At 47.9% G+C, this 22,384-nt stretch overlaps 1 protein-coding gene across 1 annotated transcript; it reads left to right on the top strand.

The window, feature by feature from the left end:
* The first annotated feature begins 20,531 nt into the window (after positions 1-20,531).
* Positions 20,532-22,040, top strand: LOC125532531. Its single transcript, XM_048696568.1, has one exon. The coding sequence runs from the start codon at positions 20,532-20,534 to the stop codon at positions 22,038-22,040; it is 1,509 nt and encodes a 502-aa protein (XP_048552525.1).
* Positions 22,041-22,384: the final 344 nt, after the last annotated feature.

The following is a 22,384-nucleotide window of genomic DNA, read 5'->3' as shown; positions in this document are numbered from 1 at the left end:
GCCCAGGCTCATCTGCACCCGGTTAGAAAAAAATTCGTAAAAAATAATAATAAAAAAAAATTCCATAAATTTTTTGTGCGGTAAAAAATTTGATGCATGAGACCCGCTACAAATTTAAAATCACTTGGACATCTGAGCAGCTCTCAGCAAAAAAGGCAAATTGAACAAAAACAGTACATGAACAGTAACTTTTTACAAACCCCTAATTTGTCTTTTTTGCCGAGAGCTGCTCAGATGTCCAAATGATTTGAAAATTGAAAGGGACCTCAAGCATCAAATTTTCTACCACGGATTTTTTTTAATAATTTTTAGAAATTTTCTAGTATTTGTTTTGAGTTTTTTCGTCAGCGTGGGTGCAGAAATGGATTTTCGTATATATAGCTTATAAAAAGAAGCAGAGTATCAACAATAGCGGATCCGAAATAAACCTAAGCAAGCAGTGGTGTGGTGCAGTAAGTAGGTAGTACCTCCTGATCTTGGATTAACTTTGAGATGAACTGCTGCTGCTTGCTGCCGTTGGGGTGGAGGGGGCGGCAGACCGCTGATCTAGTCACCGATGTCGGGGCCGACGGCTGGGATTGTTGCTGCAGCTGTTGGGTTGGGGTCACCTGCACATGCTTGCCGCCGTCGGGAGCGGACAGGACGGCGGACGGCGGACGGCGTCACCGTCAGCGGCGGTGGGCGGAGAACCGGCGTCAATGCTAGCGGGGTTGTGGAGGCGGCTGAGACGGATGAGAAGGTGTGCTGCCCGCCGTCCTACTAACATGGCCTGCTAGCTCACTTAAGGAAACAAGGTCTGCTAGCTCACTCAAAGGAAAATGGCCCGCTAGCCAGAGCCACCACGTTTCCCAGCCCACGACCAAAGCTATCCCGGCCGAGCTTCAACTTTACTCAATTCTCCTTACAGAGTTCTTCTTACGCTCATGGTGTCAAATGGTCAAGGAAATAAACACCTCGTCTTGCCCCATCACCGCCCTCGTCACCGCAGTGGTCATCCACCTCGAGGACCTGTCGGAAAACGCCGGTCGAAACGCCGTCTCCCTCCACCCGCGGCTGACGTTGGCCACCAAGTCCTTTGTCACCCCAGTCCTTGCTGATATGTCACCGCCCATTCACATAGTTATGTCTCTCTCTCTCTCTCTCCTATTTTTGGTGATTGGTTTAAAAATACATATTGTAATCAAACCAACGATAAAAAGAAGAAGAAATATTTATGTGTTAAAGAAAATATTTAAACATCTATAAAACATTTACTTTTGAATAATGTTCAATTTTCTAATTATGCATTAAGAATGTTTATGCATATTAAAATTTTAGTCCCATTTTAAAAGTGTTCACCCATTCAGAAAGGATGTTTTTAAAAAATCAGGTATATTTAAAAAAGTGTTGACCCATTTAGAAAGGATGTTCTTGTAATATAAAGTTTTCATGTCTTTCAAAACATGTTCAAGTATTTGCAAAAAAGAGTCATGTATTTGTCAATAAATCTTTATATTTCTTTTAAACAAAATATATATAAGAAAATAAAATAGGACAGAAAGAACAGAAGGTCTACATAACTATAAAAATACGACAACCTAAGTACATAGATGACACAGTAAAGTTTAATTGCCTATGACCTAAATATTTTGATCAATTTTGGGTCATATCCCATGGACATGAGATGCCCACACATCACCTGGTTCTACGTGTCCGGCACACCCGGCGGGCATCAATGGCTACAATGCCTGAATGGTCGCCGCCGCCACAAACGAGGTGTGTGTGTGGGTTTGTGGGGAGCTAGGTTTAATTGAAAAAATAAATAAAACCTGGAGCTGAGCGGGTGGGTGGGCTCTCCAGAAAATTGAATAGTTTTTTCAATGAAGGCTGGATTTTACTAGTGAAACGTTTGTATACGGCGTACCAGCCCAGGCGTTCCGCCAGTCGTATGCCGCGTGTCGGATCACCTAATATCGTGCGGTTCCTAGTACACTGTCCTAGACACATGTCAATGGGCCACACACACATCTCTCTATCCAGTAGAATCTGGAGAGTTCTGTAGCTTCGTTCCCCAATCGTGGCTCTTATCCTCTCCCCAGTCCTCACCTTGGCCACCATTGTCACCGCATGAGCCGCTGCAAACTCCCCTCTTCCACCCCCATCCTTCCGTCCTTGCCTTCATGCTGACAAGTCGGACTGCGCCTCCACGAAACTTTTTGTTGTAAAACGCCATCCGGTCAGCGGGGAGAGGGAAACCGACGCTACGTGATGCTGGGACGATGGCCACAAGATTGGAGACGACTGCGACAAGTGCTGCAAGCAGCACCCACCAGTGCTGAAGACGGCGGCGACAAGTGCTGGAGAGCCATGGCTGTCGGCGTTCAGAGCGTTTGAAACCACGACAACAAGTATGGGAGATCCGGCAAGGTTCTTTTTTGTTGGAAGCAACCCCAATTCTTGCTACCATCGTTTTCTTTTTTTGTTGGAACCAGTCATTTTTTGCTACCACCTCGTGTGTAAACGGCTACAATGATGACTTTGAGCGAAAAAACTGCAAACCGTAAGTCAAGTTTTTGCTCGCACCGACACTACAAATTGCTGCGTCGGGGTGGACCAGTGAGCACCGGTGCTACAACCGGCAAGCGACTCTGGTGAGCGAGCCGACGAGTGGCTTTGGCAAACTACTAACGGAGGCGGTGAGAGGTCATGGAGTTGTATGCAAATGCGGAGGGGATATTTCTTTTTTTTTTATCTGGATCTGACGGTTACATGTGCCTGTATCAAGCGCTTGGGTGCTGACTAGACGAAAATTTTGGCCCGTCGCCAGCGCCTAGCAGTCGCTATTTTACTAGGACAGACACAACCAGTAGGCTCTCTCTCTCTCTCTCTCTCTCTCTCTCTTAGGCAAATACCCTACCAAATAGCCAAGTCATATATGACCAAAGCTATGTGTAGGTGAGGAATAAAAGAATAAACCCAAAGCGGTCACATCCATGATTGGCAAACTACAATAATGACCATGTCCGTACGAACCATCTCATGACACCACATGAACGATGAGGTTTGAGCGCTGCTCAAGCGCTGCTATCACCGGATCCAACTACCAAAGGCCAGATTTTAGGTTTTCAACATGAAGAATCAGTCCAAGCATATATGAGCAATGTTTCAACAAGGTAACAACATAAAAATATCGCCATTGTCAGGTATAACTCACCCGGGTCATACCTACACATTCACACCGGAACTCGAGACTGGATACTCGCAGAAAGATCATCAACGTCACTCATATGTTGTCGCCACCACTTTCCCGCGATCACAGCAGCTACAGACAATGTGTGATCGTCTCCACTCCAGAACCACCCCTTGGCATCAAGCCATCATCCATAGTTTACATCTCATTGCTCAAGTCAAGCACTGGATTTGGAGAAAGAAACCCTCATGAGGACCTTTCAATGGCTACTCATCAGATAGAGTCCTACATGTGCCCGTCAGCCCACGGGTCAACAAATAACATTGAGAAGACTTTGAGTTGATCTTGCGGATGTTGAAAATGATCGGATCCACTTGAAGAGAAACACGCTGGTTGAAAAGGATTGACATGACAATCCCGATTATCATGAAGAATTGGTATTCACATAGAAATATGAGAACACCGTTTAAGGAAAGGTATGGAATCCACATTTGACTTCAAAACAACTCGAATACCACAAACCAAAACAAAACAAAGGATTGGCTTAGGAAATAAGCCGGAACAAACATATGATAGACCCCACATCGTATCATGTGTCTGTTGGAAAGATATCGTACGATATACTTGAATTCCCACTTATAAACTCCTGAAACTTTCTGGTTATGCAATCAGGTGTTGGGGATATAGGGAAAGCATAATATCTCACCTAAACTAACAATCCCTACATCCAGCTGTATCCATCCTTCAACACATAACCAAGAAACCTTCGGAAATTGTGTACCTCAACCTTCGAAAAGCATATGTTATACGAGTTATGGCAATACTCCCGAACTCCCGCCCCAGTACTGGGTGTGGCATCGAGGTTATCTCACCAACAACTGCATAAAAGAGATTTTCGATGTCGGTGAACTCAGGTATTCTAGAACTGCAACGATAAAATTGTGACAACAACACCTTGGAGCTCAACTCCCCGGGAAACTGCCACAACCCCTAAATATCAGGAGGCACCAAGAACAATGTTCTCGTCACAAAACCATCGGAACGATTCCAAGATACCCGCGTGATCCTAATTTTTTTTGTGAAATTTGAGGAGTGGAGAGTCAAAAACTTCTACGTCAAGAGGCCTCACTAGATCGACTAAGGGACTGGGGAGTAAAAATAATCCTACTCTCCGATATATATAATCCTAAGACTCAAAACATTTTGTCCTAGACTCCACAACGTCAGCGATTCGATCAAGCAGGGGGCTCCTAAGTCGGGGAAGGCTCTGATACCAACTTGTAACACCAACAATGCGGCTATATCTCCCACGTGTCGGGGCACGACTTAGAGGCATAGCCGCATGGTAGGTTTGTCGCGAGAGGGGTAATTGAGGGAGTCCTGGATTAGGGGGTCTCCGGACAGCCGGACTATATCCTTTGGCCGGACTGTTGGACTATGAAGATACAAGATTGAAGACTTCGTCTCGTGTCCGGATGGAACTCTACTTCGCATGGAAGGCAAGCTAGGCAATACGGATGTGTAGATATCCTCCCTTGTAACCGACTCTATGTAACCCTAGCCCCCTCCGGTGTCTATATAAACCGGAGGGTTTAGTCCATAGGACAACATACAATCATACCATAGGCTAGCTTCTAGGGTTTAGCCTCTCTGATCTCGTGGTAGATCAACTCTTGTAATACTCATATCATCAAGAACAATCGAGCAGGACATAGGGTATTACCTTCATCAGGAGGGCCCGAACCTGGGTAAACATCGTGTCCCCTGCCTCCTGTTACCATCCGCCTTAGACGCACAGTTTGGGACCCCCTACCCGAGATCCGCCGGTTTTGACACCGACATTGGTGCTTTCATTGAGAGTTCCATTGTGTCGTCACCATAAGGCTTGATGGCTCCTTCGATCATCGCTAGCGATGTGGTCCAGGGCGAGGTTTTCCTCCCTGGATAGATCTTCGTATTCGGCGGCTTCGCACTGCGGGCCAATTCGCTTGGCCATCTGGAGCAGATCGAGAGCTACGCCCCTGGCCATCAGGTCAGATTTGGAAATTTGAACTATACGGCCTACATCCACGGAGACTTGATCTTCGACGGATTCGAGCCCATGTCGGACGCGCCGCACAGTCGTGACGAGCATGACGTAGCTCTGCCGTCGGACAGTGTTCGGGAGATTGCATCCGCAACTACTCCGGCCGTTAATCCAGAGCAAATCACGCCATCTGAGAGCGGAGGGATAGACCCCGCCATGGAGGACGCACTCTCAGTGGCGATAGAGCCAGATACTGACTTCACCCCTTTCGAGAGCCGCGTCGCCGAACCACTGGATTTACGACCGGCCACGGACTCCGAGCCGCCTACATCCGTGCCCGTCGAATCCGACGGGGCGCCGATCATGGAGTTCACCTCCGCGGATATCTTTCAACACTCACCTTTCGGAGATGTGCTAAATTCATTAAAGTCTCTCTCCCTGTCAGGAGAACCTTGGCCGAACTATGTCCGGCTAGAATGGGATGCGGACGACAAAGAAATTCGCTGCCCACCCACCACCCACTTAGTAGCCACTGTCGACGACTTAACCGACATGCTCGACTTCGACTCCGAAGACATCGACGGTATGGACGACAATGCAGGAGACGAACAGGAACCACCGCCCACAGGGCGCCGGACCACCACTTCATCACATACGACAAAGCGGCCACAAAAACAGCATCCATCGTGGCACAGTTAAACCCTGCTGTAGAAGTCGCACTACGGGAGTTTCTGCACGAGAATTGGGATATATTCGCCTGGCATCCTTCAGACATGCCAGGAATCCCACGTAGATTGGCCGAGAATAGCCTTAATATTCTAAAAGGATTCAAGCCAGTCAAGCAGACTCTTTGGCGTTTCTGTGAACCTAAGCGACAAGCCATGGGAGAGGAGCTAGCCAAGCTATCGGAGGCCGAATTTATTAAAGAAATAAAACATCCGGACTGGCTAGCAAACCTGGTGATGGTACCAAAGAAGGACAAATCCTGACGCCTATGCATCGACTTCAAAGACCTTAACAAGGCTTGCCCAAAGGATCCCTTCCCACTCCCTCGCATCGATCAAATCATCGACGCTACCGCAGGACACGAATCATTGTGCTTCCTCGACGCATACTCCGGTTACCACCAGATTAAGATGACGGAATCTGATCAAGCCGCAATGGCATTTATCATGCCATACGACCTCTTCTGTTTTAACACAATGCCCTTCGGGCTCAAAAACGCCGGCGCAACATATCAGCGCATGATCCAGACATGTCTGGAAAAACAGATCGGTAAGACTGTGGAGGCATATGTAGACGATGTGGCCATTAAAACCAAACACATCGACTCTTTAATAGACGACTTGAGGCTCACATTCACCAATCTTCAAACATACGACATTAAGCTCAATCCGGAAAAATGCGTTTTCGGCGTTCCCGCCGGAAAGCTCCTGGGCATCATCGTCTCCAATAGAGGAATTGAAGCAAATCCGGCTAAAATCCGAGCTCTGTCGTAGTTGGCTATCCCAACTGACCTCAAGCAAATCCAGAAATTAACTGGATGTGTGGCGGCTTTAAGCCGCTTTATCTCCCAATTAGGAGAAAAGGCACTTCCCCTTTATCGCCTTCTTCGGCGTACCGAACACTTCAAGTGGACGGACGCAGCCACGGCCGGACTGGAAGAAATAAAATCCATCCTGGCCACCAACCCAGTCTTGGCCGCGCCAAGTGTTGGCGAACCAATGCTATTATATACAGCGGCAACTCATCAAGTTGTAAGCGCAGTGCTCGTTGTCGAACGAAAGATGGACGAACATAAATTCCCACTTCAAAATCCGGTATATTATGTATCCACCGTCCTCACTCCATGCAAATCACGGTACCCACATTATCAAAAGATAGCATACGCGGTATTCATGGTATCCCGAAAATTACAACACTACTTTCAAGAGTGTTCAATCACGGTGGCCTCCGAAGTACCACTCAACGACATAATAAACAACCACGATGCCACGGGATGGATTGCCAAATGGGCCATCGAGCTCCTCCCGTTCGACATAACATACAAACCACGACGAGTCATTAAGTCGCAAGTATTGGCCGATTTCGTCACCGAATGGACGAAAGTCGAACTCCCTAAAGAGTACGACGCACACTCCAACTGGATCATGCACTTCGACGGCTCTAAAATGCTGGCTGGTCTGGGGGCTGGCGTCGTCCTGACGTCCCCCACCGGAGATACAGTGCAATACGTACTCCAAATACTATACACAAACTTCAATAACGCAGCCGAATACGAGGCCCTATTACACGGTCTCCGGATGGCAATCTCCATGGGAATGCAATGCCTAGAGGTGCGTGGCGACTCGAACCTCGCAATATCCCAAATAAATGGAGACTTCGATGCCAAGGATCCGAAAATGGCGGCTGATACGTCTCCAACGTATCTATAATTTTTGATTGCTCCATGCTATATTATTTACTGTTTTGGACAATGTTGGGCTTTATTATCCATTTTTATATTATTTTTGGGACTAACCTATTAACCGGAGGCCCAGCCCAGGATTGCTATTTTTGCCTATTTCAGTGTTTCGAAGAAAAGGAATATCAAACAGAGTCGAAACGGAATGAAACCAACTGAAGAAGTTATTTTTAGAAGGAAAGCTACCGGAAAAACTTGGAGTGCATGTCAGGAAAGGAACGAGGGAGCCACGAGGCAGGGGGCGCGCCCACCCCCTAGGGCGCGCCCTCCACCCTCACTACCAGGAAAATGGTTTTTAACAACGATATATGTGGTCGTTAAAAGGCGTATTGTGGTTGTTAAAGGTCATTAACGACCACAATGTGCTGGTCGTAGTCGGCCCCATCGTTAAAAGTATAACGACCACATTATGTGGTCGTTATACTTTACTTTTAACAATGGGATGGTGTGTCATCGTTAATCCCGAGGCAATAGCGACCTAGTATTAACGACCATATTTGTTATCGCAAATAATGTAATCATGGTGACCAAAGTAACATTACCGGTAACTCACTTCATGACTTTGATATCCTTCGGAACCACTTATATAACTTTTCCATTTTGCGACCACTTTATGCGGGATCCAACATTTGAATATTAACATCCACATTGATATATAGAAACAAAATAATCTGAATTGAAAGGATCATAGCCTCTTTTATTAATAGAAATACTAAAATTCCGACATACAATTATTAAATTAAAATATGATTGAAGAAAATTGAGTCAAAAACACTCCTTATATGACCAATGTACTTGCTCATATCTATTTGGAAAATGAGACAACTAGCAAAAATGATATTTATTAATCTTCAATCGATGGACACCATCATTGTTTGAATGGATATCATTCTTCTTCGGTGAATACAATGCCTCCTGATGCTTCTATCCCTTACGGTGGTTCATCAGTCCTACAAAATGTTGAGTAGTTTATGAAAGACAGTCCTTGTAAATAAATTGGCACAAAGTATAAAAGCATATAAAATCAATGGATGGGAACTCCTTAGTTGATCATGTTGGCTTTCATGAGAACTACCAATCAAAGATCAACCAGGCATAAGACGCTACTTGCACCATGCAATTGAACCTTTTTCTTGGAGTACTTTTTCGCTTGCTTGGAAACTTTAAGTTTGGAAACAAATGCTGCCTTACTTAATGTTGGTCCCCGCAAACCTCTCGCTCTAATTCGACCACCAAAGCCAGCTATACGATCACACTGCTTAGAAGAGTCACATTTCTGCATGAATTCATCATTCAAAAGACCAGGATTCAACTGAACTAGTGTCTTAATTTGTGCCTGAAGTGCCAACAGTAAGTTATTTGCATCAACTTCAATCTGTAAGTACGTATTATACACTTGCAATTCATAATAGAATTTATTGCATTTAAATTAAATCTTACATGTCTGACGGAGGCTGTAGAATCAGCAAAGGTTGTACCCTTCTTGCGAGTCTGAGAAAATTGTTTGTCCATAGTCGGTGGCTTGTTTTCCTTTCCTCCCTATTCCAACAGAGGCAAGTAGGTACTATTAGTTGAAATCAAATGACGAGTAGAGTCACACTGGGCTTATATTCTTGGAAATGAACAATGGCAAGTCCAAAATAGGTTTTCATAAAAAGAGAATGTCATAAGCACAACAATACAAAAATTCAGATTATAATGTTGGAGCCTACAACCAAACTTACCCTAATTGAGTCAAATATGTTTGAGAGCTGCGCTAGTAATATTGGATTACAGATGATTCTACCAAAGTGACATAGAAAACTTTTGGACAGAGCATGTTGATTCAGTTCAAGCATGTTGCCATTTCGCAGTGCTCCTCTCGACAAAGTTGCCGTTTCAATTACAGCTTATTCAGTTCAAGAAATGGAAAAAATGCTGCATGAAGGATAAAAAAACATGCACCTGATGCGTTTAATTCAGATGAATTCCTTAATGATGTAATACAAAAAATTAATCTTATCAAAATTATGTTGAATAAAAACTGCACTTTATAGTATTCTTGCATTGTTGATCCATCTGATTGAACTTAACTATCTAGAACCCAGCGTGTCAAGTTCTACCAAATTATATACATGAAATACTTGTGAGATGATTAGAAATATTATGTAGTTAGCATCCTATTTTTTAGATGAACAAAACGTATTGGGCAGAAACAAAACACAAGGAAAAAAATGGGGATCAAGTATATAGCCTTGCAAAATCTGTTTTCATTTTTCTAAACAATCAAACAATTGAAGCAGCACAAAGTAATCTACAGGAAGACATGGAAATAGGTAACGACCATACTCTGCATTCACTCTGAGCTTCAAGTTTTCTCACACGGTGGGTGCCAGAGTGCCAGCGTTGGAGACCAAAACGAAAATGGTGGTCGCTCCCCTGGATGAACTCTTAGGTTCAATCCGTATTTTAGGAGTCAAGCACATGGCAGACATGGCGAGGCTTGTGGTGTAGCAATGTTGGGGTGAGCGGCACCTAAAAATGGTCAGAGGCTGGGAGCACACTGAGCGGAGATGTATGATAAGGAGCCGGCTGCGTCAACGCCACGATCCAAACCAGCGAGCACCGCGCCAGGCAGGGGAAAGTCGACGCGATGGTAGGGTATGGCTGCAGCCGCCGACACCGAGATGAGTAGCATGCATGGCCCACCCCACGAGACCCGCCGCAGAGGATGCCGACGGGAACTTCGACCTCGCTGACATCACCTCCAGCTCGGATCGGGATCAGCTGCTGCGCTCGAGGTCGGGAGGGAGATGCGAGATCAGAAGTGGGGGAGGAGTAAGAGGAGGAGGCGGAGACTGGATGGCCGGGGGTTCACCGGGTGGGGCCACCTGTCCCGGGGGCCACATGGGCTGTAGGGGGTGCGCCTTGGCCTATATGGGCCAAGGGCACCAGCCCCAAGAGGCCCATGCGCCAAGAGAAGAGGGAAAGGAAGAGTCCTAAAGGGGAAGGCACCTCCGAGGTGCCTTGGGGAGGAGGGACTCCTCCCCTGGCCGCACCCTTCCTTGGAGGAAGGGCCAAGGCTGCGCCTCCCCCCTCTCCCTTGGCCCTATATATAGTGGGGGAAAGGGAGGGCAGCAATACCTAAGCCCTGGCGCCTCCCTCTCCCTCCCATGACACATCTCCCTCCTCCCGCAGCGCTTGGCGAAGCCCTGTTGGAATCCCTCTACTTCCACCACCACGCCGTCGTGCTGCTGGATCTCCATCAACCTCTCCTCCCCCCTTGCTGGATCAAGAAGGAGGAGACGTCTCTGCTCCGTACGTGTGTTGAACGCGGAGGTGCCGTCCGTTCGACGCTAGGAACATCGGTGATTTGGATCACGACGAGTACGACTCCATCAACCCCGTTCTCTTGAACGCTTCCGCGCGCGATCTACAAGGGTATGTAGATCCACTCCTCCCTCATTGCTAGATGACTCCATAGATAGATCTTGGTGACACGTAGGAAAATTTTGAATTTATGCTACGTTCCCCAACACATCCAACAGTCAGTACTTGTGCGTCAACCTTTTTTTAGGAAAGCCTCAAATCTGTGGAAAACAGCATACAACCCATCTGCCATTATTTCTAATAATTTACAGCCCATTTGCTAATTCTTAAGGTTTTTTTGGAGCCCATATTCTTTTTGTTAGCATTACAGCCCATATTGTGGCAACGATTAAAAAATTATACGAAATTTTGCATATTTCGGTGCGGTCCGAACTGTTTTTAATCCCGAAATTTCGACTCAGATTCAAACTGATTTTAAAAATAAATGTATATCAATATAAAATCCAACAAATTCTCCACGCATAAAAATTAATGTAATTTAAAATCTTGAAATGAAAAAAAAGATATTTGAAACTAATTGCCGGTTTGATGTGTTTTAAAAATATACAGCCCATTTCTCATTACTGATGGACCATTTTCTCGGCCAGCCGAAGGAAAGCTCTCCTCGTCTTAAAAGATTTGCTGCCCAACAGGCCTGACAAAGCGACTTGGCAAATCACAAAAAACCTGTGTTGTGGCCGTGGACCCAGCTGTCAGCCTCTCCACGTACAGTACTCTTCCGATGAAAGTCGTTCCTTGACCACGTTGACCACGCCGCGCGGAGAGCACCACGGCGGTGGACGACGGTGAGGCCTAGGAAGGGGACGATGCGGCAGTGGAAGCCCGCGCGGAGAGGACTACGAGGGTTCACTGGTTCGGCTGCCGTGTGAGGTTGCCGTCGCCGTAGGGCCTGGCCAGCGGTGGGTATAGTAGGGGGCGGTGAGGCCTCTGCGGCAGCACAGCCGGCCACAGGAGGCAGGAGCATGTGGCACGACCGGCGCTGCTTTGGGCGGCTGGAGCAAAAAGACCAGAGGTTGAAGAAGCACTACGACCGTTGGATTGACATCGTACGGTCACTAGAGCTAGAATCGTTCATATTGACTAAGTTGACAAACCCCTTCCTCCCCGTCAACTTAGTAGGCCCACAAGTCAGCCTCCTAGTAAGGTGGGTCCCAGCTAGCCGGGAGAGTATTCATTTTTTTATGCATAATAAGGAGACACTTCTGGTGGGTCCGAGCTGACAGCGGGGGGAACATTTTTTTCGCGAAATACGGTGGCCCGTCCGGTGGGTCCCAGCAGTCAGGGGAAACGATTTTTTTCGCAAAATACTGGTGGCACGTCCGGTGGGTCCCTGCTGTCAGGTGGAGGAATCATTATTTTCCGCGTAATAAGGAGGCACTTCCTTGCTGCCGCCGTGGACCCAGCTGTCAGTCTCTCCACGTACAGTTCACGTCCGATGGAAGTCGTTCCTTCCACGTTGACCATGCCGCGCCGAGAGCACCAGGGCGGTGGACGACGACGAGGCCTATGAAGGGGACGACGCGGAGCCGGTGAAGACGCGGCAGTGGACGCCCATGCAGAGAGAAGTATGAGGGTTCACTCGTTCGGCTGCGGTGTGAGGCTGCTGTCGCTGCAGGGCCTGGCTAGCGGTGGGAATAGTAGGGGGCGGTGAGGCCTCCACGGCAGCACAGCCGGCCACGGGAGGCAGGAGCAGGCGGCACGACCGGCGCTGCTTTGGGTGGCTGGAGCGAGAAGACCAGAGGTTGAAGAAGCACTACGGCCGTTGGATGGACATCGTACGGTCACTGCAGCTAGAATCGTTTATATTGACTAAGCTGACAAAGCCCTTGGTACGTCAACTTAGTAGGCCCACAGATCAGCTTCCGAAACGGTGCGCCCCAGATGTCAGGGGGAGGAATCATTTTTTGGACGGGTGAAGCTAGAATATCCGAGATTGAAGAAGAAGCACGACATCCGTTGGATGGATATCCAATGGCCACTGCTGCTAGAACCGTGTGTTGACTACAAATTGACAAAGCGTTGCATACGCGTCAACTCTGTTTTTTTAAGAACGCGTCAACTTAGTAAGGCCAGAAGTGTGTGGCAAAGAACTTATAGCCCATTTGAGATTTGTAAGAATGTGTAGCCCATTTTTGAATTCTAATGGAATTTACTACAGCCTATTTACAGTTTATTAAAAGTACAGTCCATTTCAACCAACCGTTCAAAACAGAATTCAATAAAGTTTCCCACATTTTGATGAGATCCGAAATATTTCTATCCCGAAATTTCTAGTTATATTAAATACAATTTCAATATAAATTTATATTACGTAAAAATCCAACGAAACATTGCGCTCGCAAAAATTAATGAAATTAAAATTTTCAGTATCCAAAAATAATATTTTATAAACTAATCACATCTTTGGTGCATTTTTTTATAGTTACTGCCCAGTTTTTATAATTACATCCCATTTATTATTTATTAAATCCCATTTTTTTGTTAAGCCTAATGCATCCCTCCTAGGAAAGATTTGCAGCCCAGCGGGGCGGAGAATAACAACTTGACCTTGCCTGGGTATTCCTAAAAAAAAGTATAGCTGGGCTAGCCATTTTCAGCTTGAAAAAAATTAATATCTCGGCTGGATATCTGGCCTGGGCTAGACGGGTCACAGCCCGCCCAGTTAATACCTGCAGCGATGTTTTCGTTGTTGTTCAGAGGAGAAAAATTAATATCTGGGCTAAACATCGAAAAACTCTGCAGTTCTCACACCTCAAAAACACAAATACTGCTCGAGCTGCTTGGTCCCAACTGTCGGCCGCTTCTTGTGCAATCCTCTCGTTTATTGACTAGTACTATATAGGTCGACAATGGCGTGAGACCGTGATGTCAGGAAACCAGGGGGAAGTAAAATAAATAACTCCAACGAGCGCTTCCACCTCTGCCTCGCTGTCTCCCGTGGAAACCTCTTTCCTCCCTTTTTTTGCTCGGGCAAGGACCAACACGTCCATGCGATTATTAGGCAAGAAATAAAAGCGCTTTGCATGCTATGAATTACGATGGCCTGCATGGGTAGCTAATAAGGCATCCTCTTAACTGCTGTGATTAAATGTTGTCTTTAGAAAAGAAAAATATTCTTCTTTTCCACCAATTTGCTTGCACCTAGGTCGTGATGCATCTTCTAATACGACTTATTCACCTAGACGGAGGAAGTATAGTTTTATACATACATATATATATATACATATATATATATATATATAAAATAAGGAGGCACTTGCGTACGTAGGCTATGGACCTGGTGGGTTCCCATTGTCATCCTCTCCAAGTAAAGTCATCTCCTCGCCCGCGCGCGCTTTCCGCCCGAAACAGTCAGCGCCGCCCGCCCCGCTTCCCGTTGCAGGCGATTGCTCCGCCTTCAAACGACACAAGTGTCGTCCGTCCGTCCATCTGCCGCCAACATTACTGATACGCGGTTGCCGAGGCGGCTACTCCGACGCCACACGTCTGTCCCTCCGCCCGCCCACCATTGCTATATAAACTGCTGCGCCGGCCATAGCCGCAGTCATCCGCATCCGTTCTCTTTCTCCTTTCCACACCACTACTGCCCACCATGGCTTCCTCGCGCTCCAGCGCTCTTCGGATGGGGGACGACGGACCACAAGGAGATGGCAGCCATTGCTGCCGACCGGCTGGCCGGCAGGCAGCCGGAGGACGACGACGTCCCAATGGAGAACATGGTAGTCGACGATCCAGCGCCAACCCCCTCCTCCGCGCCATCCTCGCTGGTGCATTGCACCATGACCATCGGCGAGGCCCATGCCCAATATATGGACAGTGTGAGGCAGATGCGTCAGGAGCAGTTCCGGGAGGCGCAGGCCGACGCCGCCTACAACCACCATCTCCTCCAGGAGCATCTGCAGGCGGAGGAGCAGATCGCCGCGGAGCAGGCGGAGCAGGAGGCGCTGCTCGACTCGTACCGCTCCGCCCGCAAGGGCCGCCTCGAGCGCTGGCGGGAGCGCATACGGGTGGCGGAGGCTGCGCCGCCTATAAAGAGGCTAGCAAAGAGGGCGATGAAGCGGACGAGGCGCTGTTTGACGAGACCGAGGACGAGGCAGAGGACAATGCCGGCTCCGACGAGTCCCCGCTCCGCTGGCGTCGACGAGTAAGACATGGTGATTTCTTTTAAATGGAAATCAGAGAGAATGCTCTCTTTTATCAAAAAAACGACCATCGCCTACGAGGCCGACATCATCCTCAACGATTTCCGGTACCAGAAGCTGTGCCACCATGCTCAAATTGTCGGCTCCTTCATGACGCACAAGGTACTCAGCCATTTCATGAGCCACACCCTGCTCCTCTTCCGCCTCACCATGAGCAGGAAGCTGAGCAACGTCCTTGAGAAGATTAACAAGCTTGTTGAAGAGGCCAACAAGTTTGACCTGGTGGACAATCGTGTGGAGGCGCCGCTTGATCGGGGTTGGGAAACACACGAAGGACTGAATAGGCCTGTTGAGATCTCCGGCAGGGATGAAGACAGGAAGGTGGTGATAAATTTGTTGCTTGCCCAGCAAGATCAGGAGAATCTGCAGGTGCTAGCCATCTTCGGGATGGGAGGCTTGGGCAAGACCACTCTTTCCAAGATGGTGTACAATGACCCTAGTGTCCAGAAACATTTCCAGTTGAACATGTGGCATTGTGTGTCAGAAAACTTTGAAGCCACTGCTTTTGTGAAGTTAGTCACTGAATTGGCTACCAAAGGAAAATGCGACCTGTCCGACATCATCGAGCTGCTGCGAGGGCGAAAGAACAGATATCTACTTGTCCTTGATGACGTGTGGAATACAGAGGAGGGCAAGTGGGAGGATTGGCTGAAGCCACTCTTGTGTTCAGTTGGTGGACCAAGAAGTGTTATACTTGTCCAGTGGTGGAGCTATGTAGTCTTTCCGTTCGGAATTACTTATCTCGAAAATGGATGTATCTAGAACTAAAATACGTCTAGATACATCCATTTCTGCGACAAGTAATTCCGAACGGAAGGAGTACAAGTCTGGGGGCCTCAGCCCCCCCCCCCCCCGCCCAACTTTGTACTAAACTGTAAATAATTTTTTGGGGGAGGACTTAGATGTGACTTGTTTTTAGCATTTTACACCTCAAACAATCATGTTTTAGCCTTGGGCCCCAGCAGTTTCTACCTAGCTCCGCCACTATACTTGTCACGTGTCAAAGCAAGGAAGTGGCCTCCTTAATGGGCACTCAATTTCTTCTTCACTTGCATTGCCAAGAGCACGCGCCTCGAAAAGTGCTACCTCGACATAGTAATAATTAGAGTGATTTTTTGTAGCTCAGGCTACATGGCACCTTCTATCTATACCGTTCATTGGCCTCCTGTTTCTCGAGATTTGCATCAAGTCAGACAAGACAACATGCAAAAGATGCAGTTGGCTATAGACATGTCAGAACTTTGTTATGACTTTGTAAAAGCATGATTAATAGTATAGCCAACTACTGATTATAAGCCATTGCCATGTCATCTGTAGCCCATTTTATAGCCAATATGTATAATAGTTATTAATTAGAAGAGTGTACTACTTTTTTATTATATGGTCCACCTTTCACTCTCATAAAGTGTCTAGGAGCACGTGATAAAGCTTGCTCTTCACCAAGAGTCCGCTTACATTCTCTCTTCTCTTTTTTTCTTCTACTAAGCAAGAATATACTAATTTATTTCTTATAACCAGTTGACTCAGTTTTATTGTACTTGGCTTAGAGAGAGTGAAACGAAGGAGAGAGAATGGTCTCTTGTGAATAAAAAAGAGAGCAGTCTCGCTGCGTTGCATGCAGCATACACGAGCAGGTCACACGAGTGGACAGTAACTTGCTAATAAAAAAGAGGTGTGAACGGTGGGTCAGCTGCATGCAACACTCTCTCTCTCTCTCTAATTGCATGTTCTCTCTCTTAAGCTTTGCATCCAGGTTGAAAACAACTCGCCATGCAACACACAACTCTCTCTCTCCCCCCCACCTTTGCATGCCACACACAGCCTCTCTCTTCACATATGCGTCGTACACACACTTCCTCATTTTGTTAGATTTCAATTTATTTATGGCACCTTGAGCATCTGAGCAATCACATGGTGGCACTGTTGCGCTCGTGTTCCTCTCGCACGTAGTGCAGAAAAAGATTGTGGACTGAGTCAAGACTGCGTGTAGTAAGAAAAGAAATGCAACAGTGGGATTCCTGACAATGTGCGGATGGAAGGGCGGCGGCAAAGCAGGAACTTGCATAGAAATATATATATTCTTGTGTACCCCATTCACACGCATCACTATATTTGGATAAAAGTTATTGCACCACGCGCGTGGAAATATAGAAATTCTTCTCTAGTTTAAAAATAGAAGTATAGTGACGATGTCAGCAAAACTGTGTGAAGTATAAATTTTTATGGTAACTTTACATGGAAGTGGGGATATAATTGTTGTACCGCCCGGCTTTGTACAGGAGATTCAATCCGGAGACAAAGCCACCAGATTGCCCATGCTGATCCGCCTTGAACAGGGACACCAACACGCCAGGCCGCCACGGGAAGCCTAAGCTTCACCCGCCGCCACCACCCATGGCCGCCGGCCCGGGATCCAGGCCGGACATGGCTGCTGCCACGGGGCACGTCCCGCCACCGCAGAACTGCCGGCCAGCGCAGGCATCGCCACCATGAATGCACGGACGCGTCGAGCGGCCAGGACCACCCGCTCTTCCACGTCACCCTGCAGCTCCGCCGCCTCCGCCCACCACCACGCCGCTGCCTTATTGCGCCGTTGCCGAAGGCAAGCCACCGCGCCACTGTGATCAAGATCCAAGAGAAGCGCCCCAGTGCCGTTGGGTTACCCGCCTCATCCAATCACGACGCAGGAGGGAAGAGGATCTCCCCACAGCGGCGTTGGAGGGGAGGACGGGATGGAAGGGGCCCTGGCAGTTAGGTCTTGGGTCTCCGCCAGAGTCTCCCGAGCGCGCGGGGGTGGGGGGTGGGGGCACCGGGGAAGATACCCTGTATACCGGGTGTTGTTTGACGGACCAAACGGCCGGGATCTAATTATCCATGACTTGAAACATGATTATTGCCCACTAATGATAAAAAGCACAGCTCTCTGTAGCAAGTATAACCATGCAGTGTATCATATGACAGCCATTCGTATTATATAGCTGGTTGTCACATGCCCGATCAATCAGCTAACCGTATTATATAGCATCAAATGAGGTCGTTGGCCTCTCATGTTCTCTTGACCAAAGATGCTTAAGCTTACTAGAGTTTGGACATGTGAAGACCGGCCGTGGCAACATAGGACAGAGGTACATTGACCAATAAATAATACCATCAAGGAACACCATTTGCAGACAAAAATGGCCTATTTGTCCGTCAGATAAATTCTGGACCCGGGCTGAGCCATGTGTGGAGTGCATAGATAGATTCCGAGACACACATGCATCCAGGCGGGAAATGGTGTGTGGCAGGTGGAAATAGTACGTGGAGTGGAGTTTTTTTTTTGAGAAAAGTATGTTTTTGGTCCCTCAAGTTCTCAAAAAGTATATACTTGATCCCTCAAGATTTGCTGGTATACATTTGGTCCCTCAAGTCTCAAAACTGGATAAGTTTAGTCCTAAACCAGATTTTGAGCATGTTGACATAGTTTGACCGCCACAAAACCGAAGTCATTTCATGACAAAATTTTGATCGCAGCTTGCGCATGTCAGCATATTGGACACCAAAAAATTTCAGAATTTTTTATTTTGTTTTGATATTTTTTGAATTTACTGTGCATCAGGCATATATTTTTGTTTTTTTGATACGAGCTCCTCGAGTGCCGAAAGAGTCCGAAATTTTGTTTGCATCTTGCGCATGTAAGCATATTCGACCCCCAAAAAAATCAGATTTTTTAAGTTTATTTATTTGGATGTACTATTCATCTGGCGGTTTTGTGGCGCTCAACACAGGTCAACGTGCTCCAAATCTGGTTTAGGACCAAATTTATCCTGTTTTGAGACTTGAGAGACCAAGTGTATACCAAAAGGAAAACGTTTACTTTCATCCGGATGATAAAATCGCTGGCGTAAACCATCCCCTGCGCTCGACACGTGTCCCTGTGGGCCAAGCATCGCCCACCATCCTTATCTTCTCATATGTACTGCGCACGTCACGGGACCACTCAATTTCCCCCCGAGCTCAATCTCCTGCCGTCTTCCACCTCTCGCCTCCTCCGTCGGGCTGCTGCCCAACCTCGATCCCCTTTCTCTTCGCTGACCACCGCGGCCATGCACGCATATTCAAGTGCTGCTGCCCAAGCTGCAGGCGCTGCTGCAAGCCGTTGTCGTCATCGCCGATGGTGGTCCGACGCTGCCGTCCCTGCACGCTACCGTTGCTACTACGAGTGCGAGAGATTCCCGCCCGCGGCGGCTGGGGGCGCTGGGATGCAGATGGGCAGGTGCTCGCCGGTCGCTGCAGGGGGTTACCCGTGCTGCAAAGCGGGCTTGATGCCACGAGCACCCTCCCAGAGATGCAATGGAGCGCGCGGCGCTACGGCGGTGACCGCGGAGAGTGGCCGATGTGGGTGCTGCAAATCCGGCGATGTTTGCCTTGAAGCTACTGGGAGCACCGTCGGACCACCGGGAGCATAGCCGGACGCTGCAATGAAGACTCGCCGGAGTTGCAATGGAGCTTTGCTGGACGCGCATGTGCTGCGTTGAAGCTCCGCCGGAGTTGCACTGGAACTTCGCCAGAGCTGTCGGTGTTGTGCTGGAGCTCGGCCGGAGCTGCAGTGGAGCTCGGCCGGAGTTGCAATGAAGCTTCGGCGGAGCATCGTTGCTGCGTTGGAGCTCCACCGGGCTGCAATGGAGTTCGGCCGGAGTTGCAATGGAGCTCGCGGGACACCTTCGATGCTGCGTTGGAGCAACACGCGGGGCTGCAATGGCGCTACGTTGTACCTGTCGGGTTGCGCTGCTGCGTGGTGTTGCTTTGATCCAACGGACCTCAGTATGCAGATCGGATGGCTGAGCAGGTGGATGATTTTTTAGAGAAATCATCCGGCTGATTTATAGCAACGTCCATACCAAAAAAATTTGAGGGACCAAGTATATACTTTGTGGGAACTTGAAGGACCAAAAACATACTTTGCTCTTTATTTTTTGGAAAAGGAGGTTAAAACCCCGGCCTCTGCATCAATCTATGCATACAGCCATCTTTATTAATTATTTAACAAAGGTCTGACAAGAACATACATCAATCCATCCGAAGTAACCACTCACACCTACAAATTCGATAATATGGAGTGCTCTCACTCTACGTGGAGTGGAGTGGAGTGAACGAAGAAGAGAAATCAGCATGTGCGAACGTGGCTATAAGAGGAGAGACAAGGCTGTGTGCTTGTTTGTTCCATCAGGGGTACGTTCATCTCAGCCACACTCTGGGCTTGTATTTAGGTAGGTAGCTAGTCCACTCATTATTGAATACTCTTGGGCAGCTGGTTGATCGATGAGCATGGAACCATCGTCATGGGTGGTACCTTGCGACTCGGGTTGGTCCTTGGAAGAAGCAGCTGAGTGGAGTAGTGATCGTAGGATTAGCTTCCAAAAATCCTTGCCTAGCCATAGTGAAAGCGTAATGCAGCTGCAGGTGGTTGAGTATGCAGCCCCATCCACAGCCACAACCACACACGATAATGACTGCAGTTATCCGATCCAGGTGTTCGAGGAAGCGGTGCAACCGTTCCGTGCTGACTACTTGGACAGTATGGAACGGAAGATGCACAAGTTCCCTCCAAGCCTGATAGATGTGAACGACACACGGTACAACGCCCCGGTGACGGTGGCCATCGGCCCTTACCACCATGCTCGTCATCCCGGCGTGCTCGAGGCGGAGAGGTTGAAGCATGTGGCTGCCACCCAGTGCATGAGGGACTCGAGCTGCTCAGTACAGGAGATGTACAATGGGGTCTCCTCCGTATCCGGCATCGCCCGCAGCCTCTACCACCAAGATGAGGTGGCGGGTATCGGCGACAACGACTTCTTGCCGATGATGTTCTTTGACGCTTGCTTCTTGGTGCAGTTCATGCGTTGGTATCATGTCGTCGATGACGACATGGATCAGGTGCTGGTCAGCTATTTCTACGCCAACTTCGAGCGCATCTCCACTGACATCATGATGCTTGAGAATCAGATCCCTTGGGTGGTGGTTGAAACCGTCTTCAGCTTTATGCCGCCAGCGTCATCGCCCTGGCCCTGGGAGAAGTTCGTCGTTGCGATGAGAAGCGGACTGAAAAACCGAGTGGGTTCTGGCGTCGTCCAAGACATCGTGGTAGATCCTAACTACCAACCACCACATCTCCTCGGCCTAGTCCGGTTCTACATCGTGGGGAACAACAAGTCCGACAAACACCTCGAGCTCCCCAAAAACAAGCCTATGTCATTATCTATCAGCATAGCCGAGCTTGCCGACATCGGTATCACGCTGGTACCCAAGGAAATGGAAGCAGGGCTAGTGGACATGGGCCTCAACACCAAATCCTGGTGCTTCTTCGAGATTGGCGATCTGGTCGTGCCGCCCCTGTTCCTGACCGAGGCAAATGCGACCTGGCTCGTCAACATGGCGGCCTTCGAGTTATGCAAGACCCCAAATTTCGAAGCTGCTGGGGTTCAAGATGAAGATTCCGCTGTCTGCTCCTACCTCCACCTCTTCGCCATGCTGCTGGACCAGAAGAAGCACGTGCGCGACCTGCAAGAAAACCATGTCATCGAAGGAGGAGGACTCACCAGCGAGGAGGCGCTCCAATTCTTCACTTGCATTGGCAAGAACATGCGCCTCGGATTGTTCTACCTCGACATAATAATCAAGATCGAAAACTTCAAGCGCAACAGGTCATTTTTGCTCAGGTCGTACCTCTTCATTATGAAGAACATGAACAAAATCATTGCCGTTATCTCGATCATTGGTGCAGTTGTCGGCATCTTGTCTTCGCTGCAAGCTCTCAAGCCAGCAGCCTAAGACGTACTGGACGTGATTAATTGTATTATGATATGCATGTTCTAATTGTATGCCTTCGCATTGTAAAATTCCTTGTATCTCAATCCTATTAATTTCAAGTGAAATTCTTTGTGTCCGAGTCACGACAAGCTGCATCCAGCAATTAGCATGAATTATTTGCAAGCAAGTGAATGTATGATATGTCGCTACTCGAGCATTAATTAGCTGCCGGGGCCTGGCCCTAACTAAAACCACTTGCTACATAGTACTCACTCTGTCCATAAATACTTGTTGGAGGAATGAATGTATCTAGATGTATTTCAGTTCTAAATACATCCATAGTAAGTACCATCTAACAAGGTAAT

Source organism: Triticum urartu, chromosome 1 (assembly GCF_003073215.2).
Source record: "Triticum urartu cultivar G1812 chromosome 1, Tu2.1, whole genome shotgun sequence".
Classification (NCBI taxonomy): Eukaryota; Viridiplantae; Streptophyta; class Magnoliopsida; order Poales; family Poaceae; genus Triticum; species Triticum urartu.
The sequence above is the reverse complement of the archived record's forward strand: the minus strand, read 5'-3'. Positions and strand labels throughout refer to the sequence as shown.

Excerpts from the sequence above, each read along its gene's own strand:
- LOC125532531 (XM_048696568.1), top strand. The coding sequence starts at position 20,532 with ATGAGCATGGAACCATCGTCATGGGTGGTACCTTGCGACTCGGGTTGG.